The sequence below is a fragment of the Anas acuta genome, chromosome Z, assembly GCF_963932015.1.
Source record: "Anas acuta chromosome Z, bAnaAcu1.1, whole genome shotgun sequence".
Classification (NCBI taxonomy): domain Eukaryota; kingdom Metazoa; phylum Chordata; class Aves; order Anseriformes; family Anatidae; genus Anas; species Anas acuta.
In genome coordinates this window covers 70415217-70440496 of record NC_089017.1, presented here as the reverse complement: position 1 = coordinate 70440496, position 25280 = coordinate 70415217, and the positions used below count along the sequence as shown (strand labels likewise).

The window sequence follows — 25280 nt, the reverse complement described above, 5'->3', positions numbered from 1 at the left end:
GCGCAGCTTAAACGGTTATAAAAACGGTTGAAAAGCCGTTATAAAGCAGTCCTGTTTTATAAACAACAGTGTAGATCCTTAAAATACTGAAGGGTTTTGTATATCATTAGTTAATTCCTATTTTGCGTGATCTTACCATGAAGTTCTCAGGTGTATTCTTGCCCTTCACAGAGGATTGGTGAAGGAAAAATCAAAAACCTAACTGAATTCCTCTCTTTTATTTCTCTTTTCAGGCTGCTGAAGTTGGTGTAAAAAGGAGGACGTCGTCTGAAAACAATGAACCAGGTGAGAAGAAGAGCAAGGCGCGGCAGAGCACCATGGATGACATCTTTAACACACTGAAGGCCCAGGGTAAAAGTGAGTTGACTGTAAACAAACCTTCACGAATTCATATACAATAAACATTTTTTCATTGACAAGCTTAAAATAATTCTCTGCAGATATAAGAAGCGTCTGTTGATTGTAAGAAATATCATTGGAGAGCCATTGTAAGCATTCTAGCTGTACTTTCAAAACACGTTTGTGGTTCACAAGCTAGGTGTTTGAGCCTTGCTCTGAAATTATTCTGCAAACCCCCTTCAACTGATTCAGCTTTGACAAGTTGTTTAGTTGGTAAAGTCCTGGCAGAAAGGCTACAACTTCCTTCTCTGGGTTGGTTTAGCAGCCTGTCTTCTAGACTCGGCCTGCAGGTTGACTGGCATCTGACAGCTGCGTGGAGCCTGGCCTGTGACTGAGGTACCTAAAGGCCACCTCAGAGTAAATAGTTCCAGTGCAGTGCTCTGAGCTGTGAAATGTCAGCTGCTTGAGTACGTCAAAAATGCTTGTGTTGCATCTGGCTTTGAACCAAGGTTTTAACAAATGATGCTAGCAGAAAAACAGGTCAGCTAATGTAAACTTACATTACAATTATTGTAATAAATAATAAATTGTAAGTTAAACACTTACAATTCTTGTGAAACAGTTTTCCTCTGCATATTTTTTAAGTAGGTATTATATTCAGTTTTGCAGGTGTGATGGTTTGAATTACCATTAAGGGCACCATCATCTAACAACATTGTCTGCATAAAAGCTATGCTGAAAAATATAACTCATCTCCCCATATTCTTGGCTAATTTTGTGTCTCTGCAGTTATCGGTTCAGAAAATAAATTTGCTTCTTTTTCCATGTATAAAGAAGCATACAAGTGAGGGATATTGACTCTCCAGAAAATGTAATTGCATGCACAATTCTGTCAGGTTGGCAGAATGAAAGCCATGGGAGAGGAGAGGGAAGAGAAACACTAAGCAAAAAGTTGGAGTTCCCTACGTATTGACGTCATTCTAATAGACATTTTAGAATATAATTTGCTAATCTATTTTTTGTTATGTATTTTTACTGAAGAAGAACCTCAGAAGTGTGAAAAGCCCAGGATATGTTTGCAAACTCTAGACAGACTGAGAGAATTCAGCAGTGATTCAGACCAGCAATGTAACAGAGTCCGGGAGGATGGTTTTCGGGAGAAAAAATCTATGTATTTGGAAAAGTGTCCCAGTATTATTGGGAGAAGTTCAGAATTGAAAAACCCTCTTCAGAGTGGGGACACTAGCCCAAAGGTTGCTCAGAAGGTACGTAGAGCTTTGGCCCAGTGCTGTGCAGATGACTTTTTTTTTTTTTTCTGGTTTAAAAAAGAAAGCTTTGGCTCAAGATGCCTTTTACATTTTAAGTATGTTGTTTTCTGTTAGTAAATAGTTTAGCACCACAGTAGACCAGTGTTTGTGTGTGGATGTTTGCCTGGAACTCCAGTGAGCAGAATGGCTCTCTCAGTTCTTCAGAGGTATGGTTAAACGTTGCATTGTGTTAATAAGCAGTGACTAGAGAGTATAAACACTGGCAGTGTGTCTCTAGTTACGTGTTAACCTATAATATTGTAGTAACAAATGTTCAGTGTGGTCCTTTGCTTGGCTTTCTTTCAGTTCTACCAGTTCCAACAAGGGCTGTAAAATTCCTACGAGATGTCTTTGCAAAAATATAATTCAGAGGTTTTGCTGAGATGTAGCTTAATTCAGTTGCTAGTAGCTCCAACTACTAAATGTGTCAGCGTTTCTTTTCATGTGCAGAAGATTCAGGTAGTTGCCATGAAAACTTACTGTAATGATACCTAAAATACAAGTCAGTAAGAGTGAAAGTATCTTGCTTCTCCTTTAATTGTGGGTGAGTTGAGTGAACACGTTCAGGGGAGCCTTTGCGTATTTGGTATGTTGGCTACTTTTTTTTTGGGATCACCTTGCTCAGCTTGAAGTATTCAGGCCCTAAAAGGCTCTTCTACGCTTACTGCATTGTTATTGCATTGGGAGTAAACTGTTCCTTAACTAAGCTTTACATCTGGTGGCAGTGCAGAAGGATATACAGCTGATTGACCTTTCCTGTCTCAAGGTTGTAATCTTGAAACTGGGGCACCTGGGTTGTATGAACACCAGACCAAAAGAAGAAGAGTGAAACGAACAGCTTGTTGCAATAAATTTATGTTGTGATGAGGGATTATGCAGCTGTGGTCTGATGGTGAATACAGACAAGTGCTTCCTTCTCTCTTTTTCAAACCCTTGTCTGGCAGTTCCCAATTTCTGACCCGTTGTCCATCCAGTTACACTGACACCAGGTGCTGCCTCTTAGTTTAATGTGAAGAATATACCTTGGCATCTCTCACAGCTGTATTGAGAACCAATTCTGGATGCAGGAACTATAAAAATATGTTTTACACATATCGTATATGGAAAAAGCATGTAAAATACTTTTCATCTTTGTGACATTAGTAGCATTGGAGACAGTATGTGCCTGGCACAGATACACAGTTAAAAATGTGTGTGCTACAGTAACTGCAGTAGAGGTGTGTGTTTGGCCAGGAAGGGCATGTGTAACCCTCCTTCCACCAAGCTGTGGGTGTCAGGTGGATGGATGTTTCTGCAGAATCAGGTTTCTGTCTTTGAACAGACATGTTTGTTAATCTTCCACGTATCAGCTGGTGCAGTACTGCTGCCTTCTCACACCAGAGTTGTCTTCCAATGCAGTAACACCTGTGTGCTTTTCATAGTGGTCTTGCCACTGCATATTCATATCCTTGGATGCTGGTAGTCAAACAGCATGTGGTTCCAGTTGATTGGTAGTTGTACATGAAATGATGATTGCAGTTTACCTCTCCCTTCCTAGATGATAAGGCAGCTTTAACCACTTCCAGAGAGACTCTGCAAGCAAGGTGTATGCAAAGGAAAAGTAAAGAGCAATCATTTATTACTTCATGTGCTCACTAGACAGCGAGGGCTCATGACCTGCCTGGCAAAGCACTGCTGTTGTGTTTCTTTATATGACACATGCTGAGTCTGTGCTGGCCAGGCAGTCAGATGGAGAAGGGCTGTCTTCACTTCCTTGGTTTGGCTCATCTTGGATGTTTCTGTCCTGCTTTTTCCTTTGAGTTATCACCTTTTCCTGTTAGCATTTTTCATCCAAATTCCTTGAGCTGCTAACTTAATACCATCGCAACAGCTCAACTTCCACGTGTGTTTTTATTTTTCATACCTTCTTTCATGGCTTTATTTCACATGCTTTCTCACAATGATTTTCTCTATAAGACGAGACAAGGTCACACTGCTGTGCTGGCACGGACCTTGGATCGAAGACAGCTGAAGACTGAGGGTCCAAATAGAGCTTGCATTAAAAGGCCAAGGATTACAATCGAGACTTCTAACGCTATCTGAGTTGTAGGCATAGCACCTGTCTTTTAACACTGGGCTGTGTTGTCTGCTTGTCAGATGGGTGATCTGACTGTGTGCAGTTCCAGGAATTTTGCAATTCACAGCTAACATCAGAGCTAATTGCTCTTTCTTTTCCATTGTTTTGTGACTGTGTCCTTTTATGTTCCCATGACCCAGTGTGTGTGATTTTCATGAGTTTTCTTCCCAGTTACTGTTGCTCCTAAACACCTGTTTGACTTCCTTCTTTGAAATCTACTTGGGGTACTTTTTAGAAAATGGAACTTACCAGGTTTATTTGCAGATACAGACACTCACAGCATAGTCTCATCAATCGTGTTTTGTGCTCTCATGTGCTTAAAAAACTTACATGGAGAGGTAGTCTTTGTATTTTATTTATTTTTTAATCAGTTTTATTAATGAAGTTGTGATGTAATTTAGAAGGAATGTTGATGGAAGTGAAGCTCACCTTATTGGTGGTGTTCACTGCACTTAATAAAAGGCTGAATCCATCACCGTGCTTGCCATACAGAACTAAACAAATTTGGAAAGGTGAAGTTGTTTGGCTGACATAGGCTACGTAATGTTATTCACATATGTAAGTGATGAACAGTAGAGCAAGTGGGCTCAAAGCCTTAACTGTTAAGGGGGTTAGAAATTGTGGTACAGATTTTCTGTTTAAGAATAAATAATTTTGGGATGTTTGCTGTACTAGCATGGTGCTGACTGGAGTAGAAATATGGTTTCGGTGCTTGAGACAGCAAACAGACTTGTACTGAGTTGGTTTATTTCTTGATTTACTGTGGATTTTTGGATCATTAATCTGTCTGCACTGCAATTACTCATCAGTAAATTGGAATGGTAATTCTTTTCTTAAAATGTGGCTAGTGTAGACTGCCAGGCTTTTGCAGCCTGGATGTCTCTTGATGTGTGCTCATGATACGAGAGGGATTTGTTTCCACCTGAAGTGTCTAAGAACTGTTGTAAAACAAGTTGATGAAGTGATGGAAAATCTTTTTCTTTTGTGACCTTTTAATACCAAATAAACTGTACTATGTATAACTTCTTTAATACTCTTGTTGCAGTTCCGGAGACTATTTACTGCAAGAGCAATCTTTAGCTGTGTTGTGAATATGAGTCAGGGTCTGAGAGGTGATGAATTTATTTGATGATTCTTAACTATTCCTTTCCATCTTTTATTTACAGGAGGAGTCACGCTGTGATCTTAGTCAGTTTTCCGCATCCCTTAAAAGCTATGAAAATACTTCAGATACAAATCTTAATAAGAGAACCAAAAGCATTTACACTCCGTTGGAACTTCAATTCATAGAAATGAAGAAACAGTATAAAGATGCTGTGTTGTGTGTGGAATGTGGATACAAATACCGCTTCTTTGGAGAAGATGCAGAGGTAATTTTTGTCAGGATTTTGGAAAGATACTCGCATTGTGTCAGTGTCTTAGCAGGTCTATGGCCGCTTCCAGAAGGAGGCTTCCTGGGGACATGAATTGTATGAGTGTTTTTAATACTTGAAAATAAGATGAAAAATCTCTGCATACTTAAATGTAAGACTAGCCATTACACATACACGTCAACCAAAGCAGCGTCTATTATTTTGTAATCATAAGGTTGCATAGTGAGAACTTAATTATTGTAGCACCCCAGTGTTTATTACGTGGCAGACTTAAACCTGAAGCAGTTCTACAGATGAGTTCATTATCATGGCACAGATGAAGATCTACTAGGAATATTTCAGCTCTGAAGACAGTGAAGCAAATGATGTAGAGTAGATGAATCGATACAGCCTGGGTACAGAGAATGTCTTGGATGCAAGAAGAGTAGCTCCACAGAAAATAACATGTTACATGTGTTCAGTTACAAAACATATTCAGATGCTGCATCCGCACGTGCCAGATCTATAGGAACTGGAAAGTACTTCACAGCAAACAGCACTTGGAAGTGATGGTTCATAAATAGCTTATGCGCATTTTGTTTGTAGTCTGTCCCAAAAAGGTTTACCGTCTGGTCCATGCTATTTCACTTAAGACAGTTGAGAAGCTTCTCTTTGCTTGGTTACTGGGAAATAATTAATTCTTACCAACTTCATACTATTTAATTTGTCTACTCATTTGCTAGAGCACTTAAAGTCCAGAGATAGAAATACAATACCCAGATGCCCAATTCAGTGTTTAACTGCAGTTTCTGTTTAAGACCACCTTCTCTGTTCCGGGCAACCACCTTCTTGTTGAGGGCAGAAAAGCAAATACAAATCATATATTAAAAGGTCATATTTCAGCAACTGTTGCTATTCATTTTCTTAGAAATATTTAGCCACCACTTCTGTTTGATAATGATGTTTCAGTGTTTTAGTTGATTAGCAAGCTTAGCATCATTAACATTGTTCTGTCTGCATTTTTTTAATATTATGAAAAATATTTGAAATTTCGTTGAGCTGTGTTGCAGAAACCATGCATGCCCTATTTGGGTCATTTATCTCACTGTGGGAAGGAAGGGTCAAGGTGCAATGTAATAATCTGTTGTGAAGTCTGTGATACTGAAGCCCCTGTTTGTGACAAGATGTTAAAACAGGAAGGTGAAGGACCCACCATGCTGAGCTTTTTCCTGTCATGTTTTCATTTTGACAGTGGACTTCTAAGTGTAAATGTGAATTGGTATTGTCATAGAAACAAGCTCCTGTACTGCATTTTGATGTGTTTGTGTTTGCGGAACTTCTGTTGTGACTGCAACTAGTGCGGATGACCTGAACTACTTACTGTCTGACTCTTTTTCTTGTATGTTGCAGATTGCAGCTAAAGAGCTAAACATTTATTGTCATCAGGATCATAACTTTATGACTGCCAGTATACCAACTCACAGATTGTTTGTCCATGTGCGACGACTTGTAGCAAAAGGATATAAGGTGATCTCTGGCTTTTAATTAAATGCTGTTCAGTATAGGATAGCACTGAAATAACTTGCCAGTTACTGTGCCAGAGTCTTATTTGAACTGAGAAGTGGGAAATGTATTAGTACATGTTTCTGCAAGTAAAATGGCTAACTTTTCCTTTGTTGTAATTTCTCTGATCTAGTGAATGCCATGTAATTCAAATTGATTAAAGCTTCCTCTGCTGTTTTAAAGAACAGTAGCTTCATTTTTTTCTATAACAGTTCTAGAACAGTTCTTTTAGTTATTTTTTTATCCAGCCTTTGCACTTAGTAAAGGTAAATATGCGTACTCCATTTGTTTTTCTTCCTCACACCATATTTATCTCATCCCAGACCATACTATTTTTTTTCCCTTTCTGTCTGTTGTTGTTCTCTTCCCTATAATTTTGTGGCTTTCTATTAACACCTCCCACTTTCTGCTTATCAGAAGATGACTTGCTGAATTCAAATTGATTGCAGCAATAATTCTCTGGCAAATGATGAACTCTAGCGAATTTGTTTCAGAATATGGCAGGAAGCACAGAGGAAGAAGTTGAGAGGGCAGTTAGGAAAGGATAGAGAGAATAAAAGAAAAGGCTGTGGCTTCCTAGTCTTGTTAGTAGGATTGATGCTAGCCTCTGCCCTTTCCATTGAGCTTTAGTGATGCACTTGCAGTTTGCACATCTTAAAAAATCACTGAATTTATTAAAAAAAAACACATTTAAAATCAAGGAGCTAATATTGTTTCTTCACTGTGTGCCTTTAGGTTGGAGTAATAAAACAAATGGAAACCGCAGCACTGAAGGCTGCTGGAGAAAACAAAAGCTCTCTCTTCAGCCGGAAACTGACTGCTCTCTATACAAAGTCTACACTGATTGGAGAAGATATCCTTTTCAAATGAATTTGTTTCCCGAATCTAATCATAGATGTATGGGGTGCTATAAAAGCAGTGTGATCACCTGGACAGAACATGGGTGCTTAGTCGCCGACAGGGAATAAAACTCCTTTAATTTTATGTTGTCGTGAAACATCATCCAAACTTTACAAAGAATTTACTCAGGGATTTAGTTTTGTTGTAAAACAGCAGAGCTTGTGTTTTCTGTAGTTGTTTTTAGACTTTCCAAGTCTGCAGTGTTCCTGAAGGTCTCATCTTCAGCTTTGTGTGTGACCTGATAGAGAGCTGCAGCATTAGTAGCTCATAAGGCTATCAAGGAAGAAGAATTCACTGTTTGGTATCAACAATTTGCTTTAAGTGAAAAGAAGGGACTAAAACCACTAGGCTGTAAAAAAATAAAACTAGGTAATTAACTCCTGGCTGTTGTAACAAAGAAAAAGCAAAAAGGAGATGAAAGCATCTTTTGACCACTGACGTTGTTTTCCTGACTTCTGCCTTGTCTCTGTCATGTTTTTTCTGTAATATCTCAAGCTCGTATTTAGTAGATCCTGAGAGCTAAAAAGATTGTTAGATTAATGCCTGTCAGGTTGCACTTAGGGCACAGATAATGGAGGCAGATTACACAGTCCCAGGATTTTGACGTAGATTTCCAGTGTACATACAAACTCTATTGCAGTGACTGGCAAACTGATGAAAGCAGGCTCAGCAGTATGACCCATCGTGGTGGACTGATATGCAACAAATTTTTAATGAAGTTAACCTAATGCTCGTGCTAAGATGTTAACTTTCGTTTAAGTCGGTCTAATGCTTGCTTTTCAATTGTTGCATGCTAGTGCATTTCCTTCTCTCTGTTAGGTGCATGTGGTTTGCAGATGTGAGGTTAAGGTGAGCAGCCCATGTGCAGCATCTGCTGGTAGTTAAACATTTGACATAACTGCTCTACCTTGAACAGGGAGACCCACAGACATAGTTGAAGATGGCCTTTGCCTGAGCTGATGAAATCTGCATCGTGTAATTGCATGTAATATGAACATAACCACTGACTTCAGTCCTCCTGCTGACGGTTACCTGAAATTCACTAAAGTGATAGTAGGAGTTAAACTAATAAAAGGAAAATAAACCTTCAGTCTAGCAGGCTATTACAAAATTTAGTTGAGAAGGACTTAAATCTAGAAGGACTTCTGAATAATCCACACAAATCTGTGTGCAACGTTGTTGTTCTGTTTCTTTTTTTTAACACTTGATACATGTGAACCCTTTGCTGAAGCTAGACGATTCTGTAGATGTTGAAGAGGTAACAACTGACGTCCCTGATAACTACCTCCTCTGTGTTTGTGAAAATGGAGAAAACGTAAAAGACAGAAGGAAAGGTGACATTCTTATAGGCATTATGGTAAGTTTCACAGAGAAATTAGTATTTTAGGTTTTTAATATATTTTTTCTTAGGGGTGAATGGTTGTCTTCCTATGTTCAGTATTGTACTGTGTTTTTTTTTTTCTAGTTCGTTTGTTTTATAACAGGGTCCAGTATAGGTAAGATATCATCCGTGTTTGAATTGTGATGGCTTAATACCTGAAAACTACCCAGTAGGTTCGGACTTGGTAACTGGATATTCCCAATATCCATACTTTGGGAATAGCAATATACGGCATAGTTTATTGTTGCCATATTGCTTGAAAACATAGCTGTGTTTTTTTTAGCAGCCAAACACAAGAAAGCTGTTAGTAAACTAACTTTAGAGTATAAACATTTTTAGGGATAATACTTTAAAGCATGCGAGCAGTTTTTTCCTCTACAAAATAACTTTCTATGGAGGAAGAGACTGCTTCTATTTTTACTGTTTACACTTCACTTTGTATTTTCTATTATGGTAAAGATTAAAACCAGAACTGTTTAACGGGCAAAACATAGTGATAACGGAAGCCCATTCCGTTGATAGTTCATTAATTTGAAATTATTTTGATTGTAGTTGCATTTGAATGTCACACTGCAGCTGGGAGAGAGCAAAAAAAAGCACGGGCCAAGATGACAATTAGTTTCAATGCTGAATTGCATGTACCTTCCATAGACTTCCAATGATGTAGATTTGCATGCTTCTTAATAGTAGTAAGAGTTGAGCAGTGGGGGACTGACAGTAATGAGAGCACGTTTACATTTCCAAGGTTTTGTTATGATTTACCAGCACAAAGTTGTGATAGTCTTTCAAACTTCCTACTATATAGATCTGAAGAACATAATTGCATTTTTGATCTTCCACTTTGATTAAGTCTGATGGTGCTATGTAAATTCTATACTATATATAAATTTTTTTCTTTCTGGCTTAACAATTTTTGTTACTGAAATGCTCCCTGAAACTTTAAATACCCAATGTGTATATGTTATTTTATTTGACAGGCAATCCAACCAACTACAGGAGAAGTTGTTTTTGACAGTTTTCGGGATTGTGCATCTCGCTTAGAATTAGAGAGTCGGCTTTTGCGCCTGCAGCCAGTTGAACTAATACTTCCATCCAGCTTGTCAGATCAATCTGAAAAGCTCATCAACAGTATAACCTCCATGAGGTATGTTCTATGGGGATTTTTTTTTTGCTTTTGTTTTTAATTAAATCTAAGCTATTGATGGGGTTTATATCCAGAGGCAAGCATTGATGTATAGTTCCCTAAAAGCCCTTTTCAAAATGTCTGTAGTTTGCTGCTGGGTCAAAAATGCTCTGGATCCTACTGAGTTCTGAACACTCATTCTTTACTTGTATTTAGACTGAAATTCAGGGTTTCTGTCTCAGGCCTGTGAAAGATTAGAGGATCTAAACGTTTTTTGTTTTCATTTAGATCATCTTGATCCCACACTCCCAGTCATGTTTTTATTGGTTTTTTTTTTTGGCTTTATTTTAGCGTTGATGCACCCATCTTTGGGATTTGAAAGTGGTGCTCCGTGTCTGCTGTTGTTTGTCATAGTATTAGTATCTCTAGATGGCATGAAATTTCTTTTCTATTAATGTAAATACATATTAAAAAAACTTTGTAACTGGTATTTTATTTTGCTTGTGCTATTACATTATCTTGAAATTGAATACAGGCTTGGAAGTACTGTAAATGATCATCCATTTATATTTTGTGTTGTCTTTGTGTCAAGGGTAAAATGGTTAAATGTTTTCAATTTTTGTTTTACTGTGGTATAAAGCCAAAATAGGACATAATTTGTAGGATGACAGTTGAAGGGAATAAAACATTCAAAATCTTGCAGATACAATTTTTGTGGGAAAATAGCTTTGTATTTTTTTTTAAACCACACAGCTCTTGATTGTAGAGAACCAGAGTAGAGTTTGGCATTTCTATTTTGAGTGAAATAATCAGAAGAAATGTTTCCTTTTACCTGTTAATACAATAGGAGCTAAAGAAAGTCAAAGAAAAATGAATGCATTGCATAGACACAGTTGTGTGTTAGGGGGAAGATACAAATGTCAGCACTTCCCATACTGTAAAGACAGACAAATGCATCACCATCACACGGGCAGTAAACACCTGACAGATTGTCAGCTTTCTACCTTGACTCCCTCACTTAAACTCTGCCTGTGTCACCATCTCATAGCTTTCTCTAATGCCCCAGACAGCTGATCAGCTTAATCAGGCTGCTCCACAGGCATTCCTTTCCCACCTGTCAGCGTACTCCTTCTTTGTCCCTTTTTACAAGTAAAAAAATAAAAAGCTGACATGAAGTAGTGGGTAGGCAGTCTGCTTTCACGGCACATTGTAGGAGTTTGCACAGATGTTGCTGTACTCAGCTATCAAGGGCATGAGTGTACCAGAGGCCAGAGTGGGAAGAGGGACTGAAAGCTTGCAAGTCAGTGTTAGGGAGCTTAAGAAAATGTGGCCTGTGAAAGTGGTGTATTCAGCATTGTTCAGTGGCATAGTGATGCTTACCTTTTGTAGTGAAGTGTGCTCTTGTCTTCTCTTCCCTCAGCTCCTGTGTGGACTGCAAAGCCATAAGGAGTTGAAAAGGTCGATGCCTGACTGTAGGTCTACTGGGCAAGCAACATCCGTGTGTTTTCTTGCAGTGCAGTGGTTTGTTAAGACTTGGGCAGATAAAGGAAGTATTCTTCCTGTCAGATTAGGAAGGAAGAAACTTTCCAGTTGCCAACAAATGTTGCAACGTTTTTGCCCTGGTAATCCTTTGATGACATTCCTTTTGTAGATCATTTAGAGAGGAGTATGTCCCAAATATTTCTAAATACACCAGGATGAAGACTAAAAACTTTTTTCACTGTTGTTAGTGTTGTGTACTGAGAATTTAGTGGAATCTGAAAGAAAGCAAAGTTATGTAAAAAAACAGACAAAGCAAGCATGTTTCTCAGGAACAAGTATTTTAGTTGTATGCTAAGGAAGTTCTGATGTAGGTTTGAGACAGCGGTTGTGGTTTTTAATTTTTTTTGATCGTGCACAGCTGAAGGTGTTAGATGGTAACTGTTCATTTCTATTAAGAACCAAAGATATATCCCAGTACTTGATCTTGTGAGCAGATATTAGTTTATAGCTTTTTCTCCCCCCTTCTGGTAACTATCCACAAAAACCTACTAGGTGACTCTCTGGTCTAATCGTCTTTAATTACATTGGAATGGTAAAAAATAAAACACATTCCTTAGGTATGCTTTGGTAGTGTCACATCTAAACCAATTGTTTATTGATTTTCTCATGTCAAAGATTTAACCGCTAGAGGGCCCTCAAGTACTTAATTTAAGTGGTTCCAGTATCCTCCTTTCTTCTGCTTTCAACTAGGCTCTGGTTTTTATATAATTGCTGTTATACGGGTATTAGTTTTGTTCTTGCACATACCGAATGGTCTAAAGTATTCAGTTGTAGTTGTGCATTAACTTGTAATTTCATTCTTTGTCTCCATTTTTTTTCTGATAACTCCTTGTAAGAAGCATCTCTTAGCTGGGAGAGGTTTCATTGCCAATTTTTACAAGACCTTTCTGACTAAACCCATTGGAACTGGGGTCTTGTATTTCGTGAAGGCATATCATCTCTTAATTTGTTTATAATGTAGTGGAAAACTGGCAAAGTTTAAAAAACAAAACAAAACAATAAAAAAACAGGGTATGGATAGGAGAGAAAATCAGTCCCAGCAGACAGACAGCTTGGAGTGGTGTCAGGAGCAGGTAGGAGCAGAGATGAGTCTTTCTCCCTGTATGCAGCTGTCTTGTAAGAGTTGTACCAGGAGTTGTCTGAATAACTTGGGGGACAGTTTGCTTTTGGATGTTGCGTATTAGATCAACGTGATGTGGGCTAGGTCTCCTGTACAGAGTGTGCTCAAAGACAGTTGGAAAACAAATAAAGAAAAACTTGTCAAGATAAAAGACTGGGCCTTTATGGCAGCAGACGTGGTCAGTTGTAATGCCTAGTTGTATTGACAGAGTTGGAAGTATCTCCTTGCTTTAAGTGTTGTTTTTTTCCTCCCTCTCTCTTTTTAATAATATAAAAAGACCAAATGTGATGAAGGGTATATAGCAGTGTACTTGTCTGTCTGTCTTTAGTTTTCAAAAATTAAACATACATAACGTGCATATTTCTTCTGTAGTGCTGTGCTCCCCTTTTCCTATTCTTCTCTTTTTTGTTGCCACCGCAGCTATGTCCAGACTCAGCTAAATCATTCACAGTATTTACTGGTGCTTCTATTTTGGTATTGTGTAAATTTTCACAGCCAAACTTGCATCAAAAGCACACACATTACAGGAAGAAAAGAACAGCTGAGGAGCAGAGTACCGTTGTTCTAAATTTGTTTCTATTAGAAACAAGAGCCAAATAAGTCACCAAAAGTGTTTTAGTGTCTTAATATGGTTGACAATCACTGAGATTGTACTTCAGCCTAAGGAATGCTTCGTTATGTTAGAAATTATATATATGTATTAATGTAAAATAGCTGAAAAGAATTTTGAGTCAGAAATGAAAGTGTAAATTAAAATACACGTTTGAAAGGGGCCTCTTTCTTCACTTTTGAAATTGTACAGAGTAAATGTTTGCTAATACTGCAAATGAGTGGAGAAAATATTTTCACATATTTATATGTGGCTGAAAACAGGGTCTCTCAGTGGGAAGAATTAAACAGATTTTATAGTAGGTTAATAAATGAGTGAAGCAGCAGAAAAGCTGTTTTAGGAAGAACAATCTCAGAGCAGCTGTTTGAGCTGTACCCAAGAAAGCAGTTTGCAGAGTAAATGGAAGATACAGCCCCAGTTCTGAAGTGCTCCGTGTCCAAGTTACGCATAAACATTAATGTAATGAACACTAAGTAAAGTTAAATACTTAGATGTTTGTATGATTTGTTCATAGAGTGGAGCTTTAATTCAGCTACTACAAAGCCACTTAAACTGCATTCTTGGGGGAGAGGGGGCAGAAATCTCAGCGTTAAAATCAATAGGTTTGAATTACTGCTGGTTTGAAAGAAGCTAAGTTCTTTTTGTAAAGATTCTGCTTAGCCATTTGGATCAAACTTTGGTGTTTGTTTACCAAAATGGTAAGCTTTAAAAAATAGCTTGACTTGTGTTGTAGATTTTTTTTTTTACAAGTTACGTGTTTTTCTGTGTAAACTTTCACCCTTGGTAATTTAAAACTCATGGAAACAAATGCTTTTAAATGTGTGGTGTGGTTCATGTTCATTTTCTTCCAGTTTGTTGCTGTTTCAGGTGGTAAATGAAATGGTCCTCTTGCCAATGTCATGGGAAACATTGTCCATAAAAAATAATCACTAGAAAATACTATTCAAGGACACTGAACTTGAGGTCAGCTTTGGTGGTGAGCCTTCCTTCAAAAGCAATCCTTAAGTTAAAAGTAGGCTATGGAAAGTGGTTCAGAACAAACTGTTCTGGCGGGTACTGTTCTGTTCCTGAACCCTTAGTAACATCTGTTTGCGAGAGTTGGCCTGGCTGAAGGAAAATATTTTAATGCTTTTAGTTTTTCTTCTTTCTAGAAAACAAAGAAAAGATTCTTCCCTGCAAATATATGTGTGTGTTTTTACGGGAGAATGCCATGTTCTGCACTCCATGCTCTTCCTTGTCAAGGATCAATACTTCCTTAACACTGGCTGTATTAGAAGTTGGTCTGTACTGGTCTTCATGAAATCACTTCCCTTGCAGTCACTCCTGGTCTTCTTACATACCTGCCTTTTGTTTCTTTGAAAAATGCTCTGCTTCTCTCCAGCAAACCTTCAGATGCTCCAGAGCTTCTCCTTTCGTTTTTTCCATTTGGCCTTTTTATGCAAACACGGGTAATGTTCTCTTGTGTCATTCTTTGAGCTCCAAAGCATCATTCCACCCAAGTCTGCACTGTTTCACAGTTTTTTATTTAAACCTGCTCTGTCAGATAGCTGGCCAACAATATAAAATAGGGATGATATGGTAACTAACTTCTTGTCCATGCCCCCAGATTTTTCATGTTACTCTGCTTGCAGACCATCATGTCTTCTTCCAATTAGGTTGGGCCTGTGGTATGGGAGGCAGTTTTGACACAGGCTTTAATCATTTGCTGCTTAGTTTATACTGCAGCTGGATTTGCTATTTGTTGCCCTGTAATACATCTAAGACTTTTTATCTCCTGGTTATGACATTCAGGTTTCTGTTTTTACTTCAATACTGCAGCATTGCCTTCAGCCTGGAGTTTGCTGCCTGGAATTGCCTCCTCAAATCCATTCAGAAGGAAATTATCCTCCCCTTTCACTGATACGATCAAATTACCTGGGACTGAATCCCTCAAACAGCTGGTCTTCCATCATTACATGCAATACACGTTTTCTTTCTTTTTATTGAAGGACCTCTGTAAGTACAGTTTCAAGCCCTTTCTGCTTACACTGTCAGTGAAGTGCTGAATGTCGTCTCTGATTTGGCAGTCTCTTCTGCCTTTAACTGAGTGTCAGGTGGGGTCACAGCATCACAGAATGGCTGAGGATGGAAGCCATCTCTGGAGCTCATCTGCTCCAGCAGGGCCACCCAGAGCAGGGTGCCTCGGACCATGCCCAGGTGGCTTCTGGAGATCTCCAAGGAGGAGACCCTGCAGCCTCCCTGGGCAGCCTGTGCCAGTGCTCAGCCACCTGCACAGTAGAGAGTCACCTACAAGGTGGTCTCTCAGGTACCTGCTCCACAGGGGTTTCATTCTCTACATTCAGCCCTGGCACAATCTCTTCTTACCAGCACGGTCATTAGCTGTGGCTTGGTAGAGGGTCGTTGGCTGCTGGCTTGCTGTTCCTTCATCCTGCCTGCCTATTGTAGTATGTCAGAAATCAAGAAAAAGATGTATTTCAGCTTTCTGTTTCAGTACGTGTGGTGCCGTAGTAGGATAGAGCAGTGCTGGAGACTCCTATAAACGGGAAGTACGACTGTCCTTTAAGGAGTGAGCTACAGCTGATTTATTGCATGTATTGGTCTGTAGTGCTGTTCATGGCCAATAGTTCTCATAGATGGAGTTAGGAATTTGCCATCAGGGAATGGGTAAAATCTCAGCTGGAATGAGCTCAGTGAAATCTTCGAAACAAATATATGATGCATTTAATTTTGTAGATCTTCGTATGTGGCTGGTAATGAATGGCTCACATCAGAGGATGCTTTCATAAAGTTACTGTCGAGGACTTTTTAAAACAGTGAGCAGTTCTGTGCGTGCATTTCTGTAGCTGAGCTCAGAAGGTTTGTAGGTGAGCAAGGAGGAGAAGGCTAGTAGAGGCAAAAACAAGACGTCAAATGGTTACAGCAAGAATAAACAGTATTGCAGATGAAATTACTGAACTAAAGAGTGAAAAGGATCTAAAGGGTGGGTCATCCTAGCGGTTACATGTTTTGTATACTTTGTAATATTCCCACAGATTTTTAAGTGAAAGGCAAGCTGTGACAAACATCTTGAAAATGCTTAGTATAAATGGAAGCTACAGGCAGTGGAATTTGCAGCAGGAAAAAAGCAAGTCAAGTATGAAAACAGCATGTGTGCTATTTTCTGTAAATAAAAAAACACAAATGTATTATTGACCAGCTGTTTATGGATTAAAGAGGCCTTTTGCACTGCTAATAACCCAATTCGTGGCTTGGGCAACTCAGCTGTATAGAGAGCTGTTTGAAGAATATCAGTCATGCCATAGCTTACTTGGTTTGAACAGACACGGAAAAAAAACACCAAACCAAACCAAAACAAAAAAACAAAAAACCAGCATAATCAAATCAGTGTTGGAGGATGTTTTTCAATTTAATCTTGTTAGAGACATGAAGCAGATGCTGTTCTCAGCATTGGAGTTCATTATTGTATTCTGTGACATTGCCAGGTAAGGGAAATGTGTGGTGTAAATTTCTTGACAGATTTCTTATGTGTGAAGATGACTTCTTCACCCCTGCCTACCTTGCTGCCCTTCACAGTTTAGGACACAACACAGGCACGCATCCTTTGGATGAAATTACTATTCTGGTATGAGTCCAGAGTTGTGTCACTGGGAAAACATAGGAAGGAAGTTTCAAAACACTTTGTCTGAATGCAGTGCAGGTGCTCTCAGAGAGCTTTTCTCAACCTGGGTGACTAATTAGATAAAAAGTTTTAGCTCCATCAGTGGAGTCACAGCAGGCCATTGTGGGCCTTGCCCAGCCCAAGTGTTCTTGTAAATTCCTCCAGTCAAAAAGGAAGCCGCGCACACTGATGAGCTTCCTTGGTAGTTCATACCTGGCTTGAAGGTTCATTATCTCTCCTGTAATTGCAAGCTGCATGAAAAAAGGGTTGTGTTCAGGAACTGTATTTGTGGCGTTCTTGCACTGATTAGTCATATACATGATTTAGTGTTTTGTTTTTATTTCCAGGCACTTGAGCTGGCAGTTGTTAAATTAAAAATGATTAGGTTGATCCGGGTGGTTGTGCAACTTCTTACAATCAAAAAACTTAACTTTTAATTAGAAAAAATTACCATATTGAAAGAAGCAGGGAAATCAAATACTCTTTTTTTTGTGTTTTGGCACCTACTTCATTCATTATTATAGGAGAGAACAAAAACTTCAGAAGAAGGTGACAAGTGAGTAGTTCTACTTTTTGTTGTCCTATCAGGTTGTTATGATATTACTTGCTTATTTCTCTCAGTATGTATTTGTGTACAGCTGACTTCTCACAGCAGCTTTAGAAGTTTCTCAACCTGGGCAGGATGCTGAAGCTCGTGATTGCAAATCCAGATTGGTGCCTGGAGCTCTGCACCTTGGTCCTCCTGCAGGTGGCACCTCCATCTGCTGGCCCTGTTACTAGGGGGAGGAGAGTGAATGACAGCAACCAATTTATAATAACTAATTTTCCCCAGATATCTGTAAGAAAAATAACTGTGGTGTATTAATTGGCTTGGTGGACAATAGTAATAAATTTCCACGTTCAATAATCCTAAATTGAAGAGACGATTTACATTTGAAATTTTTTGAACCTGAGTTGGAGGTCACTGCTCTGATTAAAGTCACCCAAATGGTGTTGTTATTGAAACGTAATTCACATTAGTAATTTAATTTCCAGTTTTCAGATGGAGCAAGTATCATTTGAAGAAGTGAGCATTTACTGATGGAAGTCTGCTTTGCTGATAAGACAGTAGAGATGTCATACACATCACAGATTTTCTTTGTGGAGCTGGTGGTTATATCTGACAGGCTTGTGTAAACTGGAGAGTTGCACAATTGTTGCAGTACAGCGACTGCGTGCTGTGCTGAGGTGAGAGGGCGGGAGACACACACCTGTGCTTCCACCTGTGTTGAAGTACAGGTAAAAACTATGTGCACAACAGTTGGATGTCTGAGCAATTCAAGTGTACAGACACTGGGAGCACTCGGGTCTTTAGGGTAAGCCAGGCATTTGTTTATGTGTTTTGAGGTGAGTAGAACAAAATTTAAGGGGCTGTTCTTTTTAAAAATACCCAAGTGAATTTGAATGAAGGTAAAATCCTTTTTTAAGGATACAGTTACGCTAGTACTCTGGTGCTACTCTAGTCCATACTCTAGGCTACCCTGCACATTGGCTGTTCCATGCTGACTTCCAGCGTGAGTGTCCTGTGCTTGAAACGTGAAGGTAATGTGACCATTTTAATCTATCTGGACTTCTGCAGGGGTGAACGTGTATGTACAGTTTGGTTAACTGTGGAGGCGCTAACATACGGCGAAGCAGCGTATATGTAAATGATGCCAACTCATTCTTATATCCAGAATATGAATTACATGTCTTCATTTGTTCCAGATGTCAGTGGAAATGTTCCAGTAACCTGAAGCTATAGCTCAGACATTCAAATGGAGAAGGATCCTTAACCTCTTAAAGCTGCCATGCAAATTTTTATTTTAACAGACTGTGTAAGTTTGTTGGTGTATTTGTTTAAGTCCTAGCATTTTCTTAGTAACACCTTCTCTTCTGTTATTTACTCTCCTTAGAAGTTGACTTGGGATGTAAATTTTCAGTTGTGAAACATTGGCATCATTGACACCTAGGATGTGTTAATTCCTCAAGTTTTACTTCTCCTTCTCTGCCATCATTGTTTTTGCTAGGGGTTAGAAATTAAGCAGTTTTAATCAAAACGATATAGTGATATAAGTGAGGGTAGTGTGGGAGGAAAAAAGACTGAAACTCTGTGCATGTTTGGCATACAGATAGCAGTGACAGTAGAGAGAGATTAAATCCCTTTTTATGCATCCATCATCCTCCCCATCTTAAGTTACAGAAGAGAGAAAAACTATGAAATCTGTTTATTTTTCGTAACAGAATATATTCATTTTCTTAATTTGAAGAAAATGAAGTTGCAATGGGTTCTCAAGTACCGTAAGTCTCCTGAACTGAAAGAGGGAGCAAGCCTTTGTCTACCAGGTTATCTTTAATAGTCCAATTTTGTTCTTGACTGGTTTATAGCATTTGTCTCTCTTAACAGATGTTCATTTGATGTATAGTATAGCTAAGGTGCTTTCAGTAAATTAGGGTTATGAACAGTGTACTTCAAAAATAGATGCTTTGCCTGGGAATTTGGAATAGTAAAAATGATTGTAAGAAATTCGTACTTAAGTTTACTCCTACATTTCCGTGGATATTTTCTGAGTTCTTAATAAAGAATTTGAAATTGTTTTAGTAATTAACTTTTCCAGTAAAAATCTTACTATTACAGTATTTTTTAACGCAGAAAGGTTTTATGTATATATATTTATTTTGCATTTATGTGGAAGGATCGTTTTGCAGAGAAGCAGATGGATGTAATTAAAAACAATTTCTAACAAATATGCCTGAATGCATTGCATTCCTCTTCTTTGTTTATGTTGTGCCTGTCTCTCTTGATTCTTGTCAGGTAGGAGACAACTGTCTGCTCCTCCATTCCTTCATACCATCCCTTTACACCTATGCTACCTGCCCTTTTGTTTGCTGTCTCTAGGTTGCCTTTTCCCCATCTCCATACAGATGTCATGCACTCCTTCCAGTGGGCTGCTTGGCACTGTCATTGTGCTCTACATACCCCTGTGCAAAGTTGTGTCTGGTGTGGACCTTTTACGTGGAGGTAGAAGCAGCAGCTCCCCACATAGGGGAGATGTGAGACCCTTCTACCTTTCTTCATTCTTCCAAAGCTGGTGAACTGCAGGGTTCTGAGAAGTAAGGGTAACATACCTGGACACCTTCAGCGTTTCTTCTAATTATATTTCTTTTAACTTTGAACCATCTCTCTGCATGTCTTATTCCTTTTGGGCTATGCATTTCACTTTGTACTAAACACCTCTTATCAGGGCTTGAGGAAGGACCAAGAGAACACTGTGAAGAGCAAGATGGTCTTCTCTGGACAGCATTGCATTTACTATAAAAGATTTCCTGTTATATCTGAGAGAAAGGGAAGTAGGAAGAGGAAAAGGCTGAAAAATAAGGCCTTCTTTTCTGAGGAACACATAATCAGTTGTGCAGCTGTCAAAAATCCTTACTTATGGTATTAATTGACGTGTTAACTGTTCTAATTCTATGAAAAGATTCCACGTGGATTTGTGTCTCTAAGTAGAGAAATTATGCTTTATCATAAAACGTTCCGTATGTATTGCAAATACAGAATGCTTGTTATTCCTCACATCTTTGACCAAAAAAAAACAACCAACCAACCAAAACCCTTAATTTGTCTCTGGAACTTAATAAAAGCACTTGTATTTTCAGTTAGTGGATGTAGAAGTATATATACATGTAATGTACCAGTTTTTCTATCTATCTATACGTATGAGCTGTACACAGGTTTGTAAACTCCTTGCCTGTAAAAAAAAAAAAAAAAAGTCTGCATTTCATGACAGACTCACAGATGTAAAAAGAAAAATAGCTCAGCCAATATTCTTTGGCTTACAAAGAGCTTAAAAAATCTATAGCCAAGGAAAACTGTAAACTGATGACTGGGCTTCACTTCTGTTTTCCTTGAATCTGGAGGAATATCCATTTTCCTAGGCAAGATTTTAATGTACAATTAATTGATTTAAGTTTAGGGTCTCCATCAAAGCTCACAAAAAGTCCAGTTGTGTGTGCAGCAGCATTTTGACAACAGTGGAGAATACTTGCATTTAAATTGGACTGGTGAAAGCTGTCAGTCAACCTAGAAAATGCTACTCCTCTTTTGAGTCAGTATTTTATGACCAGATTGACTTAATGACTGTCTGTTCAGGCCAGCTTTGGAATTTGAAGAATGAGAATCTAATGTAGCGTGGGGGGCTCTGCTGTCCTTTCTCTAGCCCGCACAAGCCAGGGATGCTGCTCCTTTCTGCTAGATTTTTCACATGGGTTTGCAGAGTGAAGGACTCTGATGGGGTCCTCATCTACCAGGGACTGTAATGGTTGCTGACTTGAAGTATGTAGAGGCGTGGAGATGTGGAAAACATTAGAAACTAAGCTGGAAAGGACTGAAAGTAGAGTATGTAGGTGTAAATGTTTGTTTATCTGGTCTGGTTCTGAAAAATAAATTGTTGCTTAGGACTCAGGCACAGAATCAGATTGCAAACTCACTTTGGCATAAAAATTTGAATACTAATGCCTCTGGGTTGCCTGAGTAAAGAAATGCTTTCCTAATGGACATAATCAAATGCAGTTATGATGAACTTGCATTAATTTATTTTTTGGAGTGCATACTGTGGAATCGTGTACCATTTGTTACTCAAAATCAAAATGTGAGTTTTTGAGCCTTGGCAAAACGGAAACTATCAACTATCAACTTTTTTTTTTTTTTTTTTTTTAATTTGTAACACTAAGATGTGGATACAGCTGTTGGTTAAGATGCCTGGGTTTATGCCATCCTGGATAATGTAGGATTTTGATTAGACAGATTCAATTCCTCATTTACTTGGTTCTGTGTCTGAGTATGTACATAATGTAGGGTTCTATATCTACATTCGTCATTTTGTACAATCCATCAGAAGGATACTGGGTTTGAAGTGATGACTTTTGTGGTAATACGGAAGACAGGCAGAAAAGAGCTCTGTAACTTAGTGTGAGTGTAGGGCCCTTTGAAATACGATGGATCATTTTGAAGTAAGAAGTGCTATAAAAAGCCTAAGTAAGGACTGTGATGAGACAAACACCCTCAGCTCTGACATGAAAAGGTAATTAACTCTTTTTTCTTGACTACATCCATCCGTTCAATACCTGACCATAGCCTCAGCAAATCCAGTGGGAGCACTTGTGTAGTGGACCACTGGGAAGTGGATGAGGGTGAGTACTCATTATGTTGCTAGTATCATTGCATGTTGCAATTTGCAAAATAATTCTGTGCTGCTCATATTGTAGATTCAAGGGTGACATGTGCCAGAGTTGTTTCCAGTGGTGTCATGCTCCACAGTGAGGGGAAGGACAGAAGAGAAAGCAAAAAGTGTAAAAATGGCTACCCGGTCAAGGTACATACATCCTTTTTAGGAGTTTTCACCATGCAAATAAAGGGTTACTTACTACAAAGGAGTTATATCTGACTCTTGGTAATACCTTAGCTGGCTCTGAAAGGGTTTAAAGGAAAAGACAAACTAGTAAATAATTGTATTTTTGTTGCTTTTTCATGTTAAAAAAGTGAATTGAAATTTACATGGCAGTTTATTCAATGTGTGATACATAATTAGCATAATAGCAAATGTAATTAAAAAGGAGTATGTTATGTGTAAAACTTCAATACAATCCCATGCAACATCCTTGTCTCTAAATTGGAGAGAGATGGATTTGATGGATGGACTGTTTGGTAGATGGGGAATTGGCTGGATGGCCACATTAAATGAAGAGTGGTCAGCAGCTCATTGCCCAGGGGGAGGCCAGTGATGAGTGGTGTCCCTCAGGGGTATGTCTTGGGGCCAGTAATGTTTAATATTGTCACTGGTGGCAGGGACAGTGGGATTGAGTGCACTATCAGAAAGTTTGACGATGACAGAGACGAGTGGTGCAGTCGACACACTGGAGGAAAGGGATGCCATCCAGAGGGACCTGGGTGGGCCTGTGTGAACCTCATGGAGTTCAGCAAGGCCAAGGGCAAGGTCCTGCACCCAGTAAAACCACCACAGCTGGGGCAATCCCAAACATGAATACAGGCAGGGTGATGAGTTGATTGGGAGCAGCTCTGAGGAGAAAGGCTTGAGAGTGCTGCTGGATGAAAAAATGAACACAAGCTGGCAGTTCACCTGGAGCCTCTGTTCAGCTCTGGGGCCCCAGCACAAGAAGGACATGGGAGTAAGTATTAGAACAAGTCCAGAGAAGGGCCATGAAGATGATCAAGGGGCTGGTTGTTCAGCCTGGAGAAGAGAAGGCCCTGGGGAGACTTCACAGTGAGCAGCCTTCCAGTAAAAAAAAGTGACCTTCCAGGAAAGCTGGGACTCTGTGTCAGGGAGTGTAGGGATAAAGAGGGAAGATTTAAATTAGATATCAAAGAAATTCTTTACTGTGAAGGTGGTTAGGCATTGGCACGGGCTGCCCAGAGGAGCTGTGGGTGTCTCATCCCTGGGAATGCTCAAGGCCAGGCTGGATGGGGCTTTGGACAACCTCATCTAGTGGGAGGTGTCTCTGCCTATGGCAGCAGGGTTGGAACCAGATGGTCTTTCAGATCACTTCCAGCCCAAGCCATTCCGTGATTCTCTATTTGATTTTTAACATTCTTTGGAAGGGAACCTCAGAATGGATTTTATTGATCCTCCTTCAGTATAGTGACTTATGAAGGAAAGAAATGCGCTGCTGAGAGAGGACTTTGCCTGAAACTGAAGTCTATTTTCCATTTTTTGCAGTCTGTATTCAACTAGTATTTCAGATGCAAATCACATGAAGAATTGGATGTGTATTAAGAGAGATGTATTTTCAGTTGTGTCCATATATCACAATTCACTGTGAGTACAATGTGGAGATCTACCTTTTATATCATGCTTGTTGAAGGGAATTCCTGTGTTTTTGTTAGGAACATTCTTTATAGACAGATTTCAAAGTACTGTGCCAGCAACTTTTGTGTGTTTTAAAATACAGGATCTGAATAAAAGGAAACCAATGTGTCTCTTCATTTTCCTCAGTTGTGTACTAAAATCCTTTCTCTGACAAAAATAAACAGAATTACACTTAGTAGTTTTATTTCTCTGTTCCTCTGGCATTGTAAACATTTCATCTGTGGGTAGTAACGTAAATTTTATTCTTCAGTTTCCCTAAGTCAAGTCTTGACTTATGAAATGTATTAAATAAGAGTAAATCACAGTTGCTAGTAGAAGACACTATATTTTTTTCTTTAATTCTGTAATTTAAAAACAAACAAAAACCTCTGTCACTTCCATTTTCAGTTGAGTTCTGCAGAGATGATATGCAGTTGTATGGTATTGAGAATTTTATTTTGGGCTGAACACTTGCCAGAGAGCATTCACTTAAAGTGAAGCTTTCTGAAGTGTAAATATGAGATAAATTCAGTTTCAGTTTCAAATCCTGATCTCCTTTTTTATTTTTTTTCTTTAAAAGTGTACCATTAAAGCTACTTTGCCTTCCTCAGTTTCCTTCAAATGTATTTTCCATTTGTAAAATAATTTAACTAGCTTTTTGCTTTTGGCTCATTGATCACAAATCCTAGCAAAGCACTGATTTGAAAGGTAGATGGTATACAGCACCTGTATGTTATAGACTAAAGTAAACCACAGGGAAAGATAATTTCTCTGCTTTTTCACTTCTGTTAACTTTTCATAGTAAGTCAAGGTAAGAAGCAATTCATGGTTAAAATGTGCCATTCTTAATTATAGGAATATGGCAGTGAAAGGAAAATTTGTGTATAGATGGTATAGTTACTAACGTTCTCAGTATTTACTGTATTAGGAATGTCAGTGTGTTTAAGCATCACAGGAAAGCCTAAAATAATTTGTTGAAAAACTAACAAGTTCATCTCATCACATTTAATGGATTCTTAAATCTCTATCAGCTTATCAATGGAAACATTAATTAAAAGTATAATTGACTAGCCAGCTGTTCCGTGTTTTCTGTCCAACAGCCTCTATTAAAAGCATTACAAAACATGTAAAGCTCTTTTTCTGAGGCAGATGAGAAGTTTCCTGTGCCAAATTCTCCTCATGCAGTGAGGTTTAAAGTGTTTCTTAGCTGAATGCATATTGGGTGACCAGAACCTATGGGTATGTACTGCTCTTGTATGGGAGGCAGGCTAAGTCCTCAGCAGGCACAGAAAGAAAAAACTTGTAAAACATGGCATATGCAGCTAGCACGTCAGAATGCTTTGTTCCCAGAGTGGAGCATTGCATGACTGAAGCTGAATGTGTGGTTG

General features: G+C 38.8%; 1 protein-coding gene across 4 annotated transcripts in view; it reads left to right on the top strand.

Annotated features, from left to right (window-relative positions):
- MSH3 (mutS homolog 3) overlaps window positions 1-25280 on the top strand; it is a 113704-nt gene that overhangs the window by 243 nt on the left and 88181 nt on the right. The window contains exons 1-8 of one of the 4 annotated variants that reach the window (XM_068666213.1): window positions 2-150; window positions 234-357; window positions 1381-1604; window positions 4929-5132; window positions 6525-6641; window positions 7413-7532; window positions 8791-8934; window positions 9936-10102. In XM_068666213.1, the coding sequence (XP_068522314.1) occupies window positions 318-357; window positions 1381-1604; window positions 4929-5132; window positions 6525-6641; window positions 7413-7532; window positions 8791-8934; window positions 9936-10102 (1016 nt within the window). In that variant the 5' untranslated portion in view covers window positions 2-150; window positions 234-317. Of the gene's footprint in view, window position 1; window positions 151-233; window positions 358-1380; window positions 1605-4928; window positions 5133-6524; window positions 6642-7412; window positions 7533-8790; window positions 8935-9935; window positions 10103-25280 lie in introns of those variants that run through there. The other 3 variants (XM_068666212.1, XM_068666211.1, XM_068666215.1) reach the window with 3 other exon arrangements.